A 9,325-nucleotide genomic window follows, 5' to 3' on the forward strand; every position below is an offset into this window, starting at 1 on the left:
GCGCCCCTGAGTAGCTCTGTGTTCTCTTTTGCCCATGCAGAACCAGCCCCAGAGTTATGTACGGAGCTCTTTATTAGCTCTGTCCACAATAAAGTTTTCTATGCCCTTTGCTAAATAATTTCCTGTTTATTACTTCTGGCAGCCGTTCGTTTCGCCGCCCTGTTGGTGATGCCCAGCTCTGCCATCCAGCACTGTGCCCACCAGGCTTTGCCCTTTGGCTGTGGATGGCTCTGGGGATGTTCAGAAGGGCTGCCTTCGGGAAGCCCACGGGGTTTTTGGGGGGCCCAGTGCTGCCATCTGTGTGCCAGCAGGGCGGGCTGTGCCACGGTGTGGGCTCTGCTCTGCACATAGCAGGACTTTGTGTGCGTGAGAGGTGTCTGACTTGGGTGTGTTGGGCGTTAAGGATGCGTGCCGTGCATCCAGGAGTGGAAATGGTGACGCTGGGATGTCCTCAGCTCCCAGGAGAGCTGCTGTGCCCCAGGAGAACGTCCAGAAGTGCCGCTCAGCATCTGGGCTGCCCCCCGCAGCAGGCTGTCCCAGCAGCAGGACGCGGTGCCCCGGGCTGCCCAGCTCCAGCAGGAGACACTGCAGCTTTTTAGAAGGAATGAGCGGCGCGTCCTCAGGATGCTGACAGCTTTCTGGGGCCCTTCCCAGCGCCGGGTTATAAATCATGGCCCCGTCCACCCCTTTGCTTTCATCATGCGGTGTCTTCTCTTTGAAGTCAGGGTGACCTTCCTTTGGGAAACGCCTTTGATGTGACCGTGCTGGGAGCGCCCCGAATGAGGGAGGAGGACGAAGCTGTGACCCCTGTGCCCCAAACCTCACGCCGTGGGGCAGAGCAGCGGGGCTGGGCACGCCTGCACACCCCGTGTGCTGTCAGACACAGCTAAGCCCCGCTAATGCCTTCTGGACGAGCTGTCTCCAGGGTTACCATATACATATTGCACAACCTCTGAAACACTTCCCTCTGTTTTGTAGCAACTTGCTCTATAGGAGCAGCGTTCCCACGTAACCTCATCCCACCCCGCTGCTCCCCGGTGGGCCGAGATCACTGGCAGTGCCCACGGGAGGAGGATGGAGTGCAGGGGGTGCGCGTCCCTGCTTGGGCTGCGCTCTGAGCTCAGCATCCTGCGGGTGACCTGGGGTGGGATGCACGCCTGGCGCAGACCAGGGTGAGCATCGGACCAGCGCTGCTCCACGGTGCTGGGAACACCCCGATCCCTTCTGGAAATCATCAGAAGGGGAAAGTCCCCGGGGTCTGGGCACGGAGCCATGGCTGTGCTCGGCCCGTGGGACCTCCTCCCTGGCTCCAGCCTGAGCCCCAGCCTCCTCCCGGCCTTCCTTCCTGTGTGTGGAGCTGCAGGAGCCAACAAGGACCTGGCTTTGACAGGGCTGTCATAGTGACAACAAACGCACAACAAACCCCGGCCCTTAGAAACCGAAACCTGACCTGCTCGACCGGCCCTTGGGGCAGCGATGGGGCAGCAGGCCCGGCTCGGCTCCGGGCCCTTCTCACTTGGCTCCCCAGATGTGCCAGCCCTTGTTCACCCAGATGTGTCGCCCCTCGGCTGCCACCCTTTGGCCGCCCAGACTCTGAGCTCCATCCCAGCAGATGTTCAGCAGTCCCTGGGGTGTCCGTTTGTGAGATGTGCTCGAGGGCATCCTGCTCTGGGCTCTCCATTGGACCAGATGACCTCCAGCCTACAAGAGCAATATGAGGCAGGCAGAGGAGGAGGGCTCGGTGGGCGCTTGGCAATAGAAGCATTTCTGCTTTTCTCTTAGTCTCCAAGGAGATTAAAAAAATATATCCATAAAATAGCAAGAAACATCCAACTTCCTCCTGGCTGCCACTCAGCGACAGCTTCTTATTGCATCTCAGCATGGCTCCATGGACCCCCATCCAGGAGCTCGGGTGTTAGGGACAGTTCTGCTCCCCAAGAGCGGTGAGGCAGTGGCACAGCTGCCCAGGGCTGGGGAGGATTCACCATCCGTGGAGGCGTCCCAGAGCCGCGGGGATGTGGCACTGAGGGACGTGGGCAGTGGGCACGGTGGGGTCGGGGATCCGAGAGAGATTTTCCAGCCTTTGATGACGGAGGAGTGAGGATGGAGGATGAGGGAGGAAGGACGGGAGAGGGAGGACGCGGGGATGGAGCTGCCGGTCCTTTCTCATAGAGCCAGGAGAGGCTCCGGGTGTCACAGCGGAGCCGGGTCCCCCCGCTCCCATTCCCTCCCGGCTCCCCCCGCACGGCCGCTGCGGGCGGACACCTCCGGCCGCGTGTCGGTCCGGGCAGGGCGGGAGGGGGCGGCCCCGCGTTCCGTCCCGCAGCCCCTCCCGCAGCCGTGGGCCGGCGCGGCGCCAGCGCGGGGCCTTAAACAGCGGCGACGGCGGCGGCCGCGCCCAGAGAGCGGCACCGGGAGGTGAGAGCGGGACAGGCACCGGGAGCCGGCGGGGGGCGGGGGGCACCGCGGGGCCGGGACCGCTCCGAGGATCCCGAATCCTCCCTTAGGGGTCCTCATCCCCCGGGGCCGCGCCTTCCAGCCCTAGCGACGGTCTCTAGGCAACGCAGCCCTGCCCTTAGAGACGGTCGCTGGGCAACGGGAGGGGGACGGGGGGGGGGGGGGGGGGGGGAGCCGCGCTGGCGACGGGCGCGGGTCTGGGAGCAGGCTGAGGACTGCGGGCGGGTGGTGGCCAGGACCGGGGTGGGCTGTCGCGCTCGCATCCCTGGGAGCCGCCGTCCCCGAAGACATCTCTCAGCCGTCGGCAGCATCCCGGTGGTGAGGGGCCGCTCCACCCCGTCCTGCGGCACCATGGCGGGGAGCTCTGAGATGGCATCGCTGGAGGAGAGCTTCCGCAAGTTCGCCATCTATGGCGACACCAAGGCCACGGGGCAGGAGATGAATGGGAAGAACTGGGCCAAGCTGTGCAAGGACTGCAAAGTCATCGACGGCAAAAGCGTCACCGGCACCGACGTGGACATCGTGTTCTCCAAAGTGAAGTAAGTGACTGGTTGGGGTCTCCATGGTGCAGTGGGTGTTGATTGTAAATCAGTGCAAATCTGCAGAATGGGAAGCTCAGATTTTGAAGCTCAGATTTTGAAGCTCAGATTTTGAGTCATGCACAGAGGAGGTGGGAACCCAGCTTCTCATCCAACATCCCAACAGGAGGATGCTCAGGGCTGGACAATGGGGTGTGGCACAGCTTTGAGCTCCGGGAGGGCTCTGACCCGGGGATGCTTTTGTGGTCCCTGTGAATGTGGTGGCAATCAATGCTGCACCAGGGTGTAAAAGTGACAATGGATGGGGATGCTGCTCCCCCCTCACTGCTGTCTGGGTTCTCTTGTTCCCAGCTGGAACCAAGTGACTTTGGGCAGGAACCAAAGTGATGCCAGTGGGGAAGAACAAAGCACAGCAGCTCTGTGCCAAGCTGGGCAATGAGGGGAGGTCAGAAGCAATGATGACAGATCACCATCCCATCACCAGTGCCCAAATCCCCAGTGAGGTTTAGGTACAGAGGGCTGTAACACCACGGGGCTGCAAAGCTCCTAAAGCCCATCCGGCCTGACCAGTGCAGCCCTACTGTGTTTTGGAGGTGGCTGAGGAACCCCAGGTTGGGAGAAGAGCATTCTGGGGTCCTCACCATGCGGCTTGGACCAGCACAAGGTGATGCTCACAGCATATGTTTGGTGCTTGCAGAGGGAAGACAGCCCGTGTCATCAACTACGAGGAGTTCAAGAAGGCCCTGGAGGAGCTGGCCCCGAAGCGCTTTAAGGACAAGGGCAAGGAGGAGGCGTACGAGGCCATCTGCCAGCTGGTGGCTGGGAAGGAGCCCATTAATGTGGGCGTCACGGTGAGAGCGGGGGGCACGGGGTGAGGATGGGGCTGTGCTTTGTGGGAGCCCTATGGGCTCGGGTTTGGGTTCCCGGTGGGCGTCAGGAACAGGCATGGGGTCGGGATGCTGGCTGACCCGCTGCGTCCACGTCCCCGTGCAGAAAGCCAAGAACGTGGGCGCCGTGGAGCGGCTGACCGACACCTCCAAGTACACGGGGTCACACAAGGAGCGCTTCGATGAGACGGGCAAAGGCAAGGGGAAGAGCGGGCGGGAGAACATCGTGGACAACAGCGGCTACGTCAGCGCCTACAAGAACGCGGGCACCTACGATGCCAAAGTGAAGAAGTAGGGACTGCCCCACACGCCCACCGCCTTCGGTCACGTCGGCCTCGGGACACGGCCGCAGGGCCTGGGAGGCTGCACCGGGGCCGGCCCCACGCTGGCGGGATGTCGGATGTGACGGGCGAGCGGCCGGGCTCCGTCCCAGCGCCGCGTCCGTCCTTCGTGCATCACCCCCTGCCTCTGCAGCGCTGCTCCATGGGGTGCCCTGCCGGCACCTCGGCCCTCCCTACCTCAGGCCCTGCGGGACCGCAGCCCACCCTCCCCACCCCTGGCGTCGCAGCCTTCCCATCTCCCCATCGGGATGCCGCTTGCCATGGGTCCCATCTCCCAGTGCAGCTCCCAGAATGGGGTCCAATCGCCACCAAAGGTCCCCGAGCCCCCAGCTCTGCACCCACGTGGGCTCCCACTGCCCCCAAGGAGCCTGAACCAAAGGATGCCGCAGCCCCGCGCTGTCACCCCGCAATAAAGCCCCCTCCGCACTGACGCCCCGCCTCTGGTTCCGTCCGTCTGTCCATCCCTCTGTCCTTCTCGGCCAGCCCCAGGGCTCGCTTCCTGGCTGGCCCCGAGTTGCCTGAGCAACCGCAGGCACAAACACAGCGCCTGGCTCCGGCCCCCGCTCTGTTTGCAACCAAACACACCGCGGGCTCCTGGTAACCATCCCTGGGAAGCAAGCAGCCGCGCTTGGGCTGGGGTGGCGCTTGGGGCAGGGCGCTGCCACCCCAACGCCCGCAGTGTCAGCACTGCCCGAGCGCCGGGCTGCTGCTCACAGCGCTGCAGGAGCTGCTCACGGCTCGGCTGCCCGCCAGCTCACATCCCTCTGCACCTCCCTCTGTAAAGGCAGGAGGCTGTGGGCTGACCCTGGTCTGGTGCTGGCATCGCTCCCTGGCGCGGCGATGGGCTGGGGGTGTCAGCCCTGCTTTGAGCAGCTCATACGAGGGTTGTGGGGCTGCCTGTGCCCCTTGTCCAGGGTCCTTGCCCCTTTGCTGATTCCCATTATCTGCCTGCAAAAGGAGGCATGAAATTCCCGGGGCTGGGCTGAACCACGGTTCCTAAGGGTCAGCACTACTGCTACCCATCCCTGTCCTTCTGCAAGTGGAGGATGCGATGAGGCAGTGAGCAGCCAGGCCAGTGGGGCTGACAAAGGACAGGAGGAATGGAAATGCCCACAGCAGGGCAGCTCTGTGAGGGGCTGTGGGACCCCTGGGCAAATTGGGGATACTGGGAAGGTGTCCCTAGGGTACTGAAAAGCTCGTTAACGTGTTGATCTGCTCACAACCTCTCCCCAGAGGCCAAAAGCACTCTGTTTGCCCCAAACCCTCAAAGCTTGGTCATTAGCCCAAGGATCTGATGTGCTTCTGGGGAATCGGGACCCAACCACACGGCCTACAAATGGTGAGGATGCAATGGGCACACGGCTGGACCTCTCTGCTGGGTTGGGCAGCACAGACATCCCACTCCTACCAAGCCAGCCCCAAGGCAAGCAGTGCTGGCAAAGACCCAGCAGGGTCAACTTAAAGAGCAACTTTGTCAGTGGGGTGTTCAACGTGGCAAGGAGGGGCTGGCCAACATCGATACTCCCACCTAAGGTTTGGGAAGGTCGTGGTGATCACAGGGATAGCTGATGTAAAGAGACAAATGTCATATCTCACTTTAGACAGGATAAGGAGGAAGATCTGGAGAGCAGCTTTTCAGTCCCCAGGAAGGTGGTGGGGCAAACGCTCCTGGGAGGTGATTCTGGGGAGGTGGAGGACACGCAGATGACAGGGAATGGCCACCAAGGACCTACAAGGGCATGGCACACCTGAGCAACCCCATGGCCTTCTACAACAACGTGGTGGGTATCCAAGGGGAGGAGTGTGGTTGGTTGTGATTATCTTAGTGGTCTTTTCCCTTAATGATTCTATGACTGTAGACTTCAGTGTGGCTTTAGCATGGTTTGCTCCAGGAGACAAAAGGACAGGATGGCTGGGTGGGTGGAAAACTTGTCAGGCCACCAGGTTGGGGCTGACCAGCGAAGCCTGATGTGGTGCCAAGGGCTGCTGGGGCAGCAGAGGGCTTGAAACATCATCAGCAGGGCTGCCTTCAGCCATGTGAAGTGACATGTGAAGCCCCCCTAAATGGGGGGCTTGCAGCCGCTTCCCTTTGCTAATGAATTGGCTCTGGCCGAGCATTTGCTCCAAGGTTGGCTCCACACCAGCTCCAGAAAGCCACTTCACAGCCAGCATAACTCCCTAGCAGCAGAGGAGCCAGCAGGCAGAAGGTGTCTCAGCCAGCATTTATGTCACTTGCATTTATCGAGGTCCCAGCACTAAGCTTGCAGCCCATTTTTTTCCCCTTTCCACATGTTCCTTTCCCTTGGCTTGGGAGAGGATATGGGATGGCAAGAGCAAATCCACAGCGTGTCACTGTCAGCCCAAGGGAACCAGGAGGACTGGCTGGTGGTGGAGGCAAAGAGAGGGCAAAGCCTTCAGGGCAGCAGGAACATGGTGAAGAATACGTGGAGACACAGAAGCACAGAATATCCTGGGTTGGAAAAGACCCATCAGGATCATGGAGTCCTCAATTCCTGCTCACTGGTACCAGTAGTTCTGTACCTGCTGACACCAGCAGTCATGGTGCTCATTAATTTATCTTCTCTTTCTGCAAGCTCATTCTTGGCACCTTCCCTTCCTGTGCTCAAGCAGATCCAAGGCTCTCCTGAGCAGAAGGCAGGACCCTGGGCTATGAGCTTCCATAGGGAAAAGGGCCTCAGGAGGGTGGGGGCAAGAGGCCTTCCCCCCTGCAACGGAGGTTAAAAAAGACCATGAAAAACTGAGGTTTCAGACAAACTCAGATGTAACTCAAACCCTGAAACACAGAACCATTATGGTTGGAAAGACCTCTAAGATCACCCAGTCCAACCCTCGACCCACCCCCACCGTGCCCACTGTGCCCTCAGTGCCACATCCCCACTGTTCCCAAGCACCTCGAGGCTCTCCAGCATCTCCCTGAAAGATCAGGAAAGATGAAGCCATCCTCTCTGAAGGCAAACAGACCAGCTGACTTCGGTCCTTGGATGCTAACTTTGACCACTTGCAAGGGAAGCAGCAAAACCTCTTCCTTGTGGCCACATCACTGAAATGGAGCATCGTTTATAAAGACACATTTTCGGCCTTGATGGGTGCATGGGAGCGACCTCCTTCACTGCAGGATCCAGCAGGTCCCCTTGGTCAGCACAGATCCAAGGGGTAACGTGGCTGACGATGGGCAGCCTGAGACGTTTTTAGCCCAATGAAGTCAGCCTGTGTTTGATCTGATGCCTTCCTGGGCTCCTTGCTCGGGTGTCACGAAGTTCACATAAATAAATCAGAAACCGAGGCCAAGAGAAGCAATCAGTGTCTGGCAGCACGGAGTGCACTGCTCCCTCTGCACAGTTCCGGGCTCTTGGCATGGCTGAAGCCCTGTGGGAACGCCAGCTCCATCCTGGAAACTTTGTGAGCTGCTCTGATGAACTGCAAAGCAGACGCAGTGAGGCTCTGCAGCACGAAAGCAGCTCCTTTCAAACTCACCCCCTTTGAATGGAGCTGGTGCAAAAAGAAGAAGTGTTAAAGTTGAAGCTACAGCCCCACGCTGCTGGAAAGAGTGATGCTATCCAGGTGGGATGCTACCAAAAGATGACCTTAAATTTCCACTCTATGAGCCATTTCTCTGCTTCCCTTGGGAGCTTCCAGGCTGATCTGAAATGTAAAAGGAAGAGCTAGAAGAATTAAAGGAAGGGCTTTGTGCTTTAACAACAACCCAGTGCCTGGGGTGATGGGCTGGGCTCCTCGAGGGGTCATTTTAATCTGGGATGCGTGTTTTGGGCAGCCCAAAGACCCTGGTTTGAATACAGATCTTACAAGCAGCGCTTCATCGCCAGGCACACGGTGATGCTGATGCAGTGCCATTGCAGAGCAAATTGAATCAACTCGATGCCTTTCCTCCCAGCACGGCACGATCTCAGCTGAAATGTGATTAGATGGGAGCCATCCCCACGTCTCGTTAACCCCATCAGTGCAGCAGGAGGACAGGGGCTGAGAAATGGAGCCAGTGCAAAGATCAGATTCTCCAGCAGGACTCTGCGCGGGATATAAAAACAAACACAGCCCCTGCTTCACGCCTGCTCTGCTCTCCTTATGGAGGACGATGGCTCTGCTGCTGCGACGCAAAGCACCGGGCAGAGCTGCATGCTGGTCACAGCCCTGCTGCTCCTCACAACGGGCTGATGGCTGGAGAGCAGCGTGTTTCTGGGGAGGATGAGCTGCTCTGTGAGCGCTCCCTGTACGTGGCTGCTGCAGCAGGAAGATGTTTGTGTTTAAAAGAGCTGGGTGAGATTGACACAGAAAAGACTCATAGGGCAGACAGGCATTCAGCAGCGTACACACACTGCGATGATGTCTCAAAAGAGATATACTGTCTTCCATCTATTCAAATTCACACTAAAATATGTATATACTGAGGAAGCCTGCACTTAACCTCTGTATTTCTAGACAACTACAACCATGACTCGTTTTAAGATTGCATGCATTGCTGTCATACAATGATTAATAACTGCACCCTGTGCTCACCTGCCTGCTAAAACACTGGGAGCCCATAGGGGGCTCTCATTGCAAAAGTCTCTCATTCTGACCCGCGATTCTTTTCCTAAAAAAGTAAATCCATTGTAGCCAGGATATTCCTCTCCACCCACTGCACTGGCACATTTCTATCTTGGCTTTCAAGCCTGCAGGCTCAGTGAATGAATTTGTCACTCTTTATAGCTGTGAGGAGACCCTAACCCTAACCCTACCCCTGCGAGGGCTGCAGAATCAGAGGAATGAAACATCTCTACAGCTGTGTCAGTGCCTGGCAGGTCCTAGGAGCTTCCCAACGCTGGGTGATCCACCTGGAGAGTGATAAATGACACTGAGAGTAACGCAGTGCAGTGTAAGCAAACCTCTGCGCCGCTGCTCCGGGGTGTTTGTTTGGAACACATTCCTAAAGAACAGAAAAACAAAGCCATTTCCAAAGCATTCATGCATACGTGTGCAGAACCAACCTCAGCAAACAATAGCACACGAGGCACAAGGAGATATTCAGGCATGCTGGCAGGGAGCCGAGGTGACGTCAGAAAACAAACCTAAACAGAGATGTTAC

At 58.5% G+C, this 9,325-nt stretch overlaps 1 protein-coding gene across 1 annotated transcript; it reads left to right on the forward strand.

The window, feature by feature from the left end:
* Positions 1-2,703: 2,703 nt before the first annotated feature.
* TPPP3 (tubulin polymerization promoting protein family member 3) lies at positions 2,704-4,654 on the forward strand. The gene is made up of 3 exons (XM_042809339.1): positions 2,704-2,996; positions 3,694-3,847; positions 3,990-4,654. Exons 1-3 carry the CDS (start codon positions 2,809-2,811, stop codon positions 4,176-4,178), a joined length of 531 nt encoding a protein of 176 aa, XP_042665273.1. The 5' UTR covers positions 2,704-2,808; the 3' UTR covers positions 4,179-4,654.
* Positions 4,655-9,325: the final 4,671 nt, after the last annotated feature.

Source organism: Centrocercus urophasianus, unplaced genomic scaffold (genome assembly GCF_019232065.1).
Source record: "Centrocercus urophasianus isolate 14NV4802_14NV808 unplaced genomic scaffold, USGS_Curo_1.0 seq_1159, whole genome shotgun sequence".
In the NCBI taxonomy this organism is placed as follows: domain Eukaryota; kingdom Metazoa; phylum Chordata; class Aves; order Galliformes; family Phasianidae; genus Centrocercus; species Centrocercus urophasianus.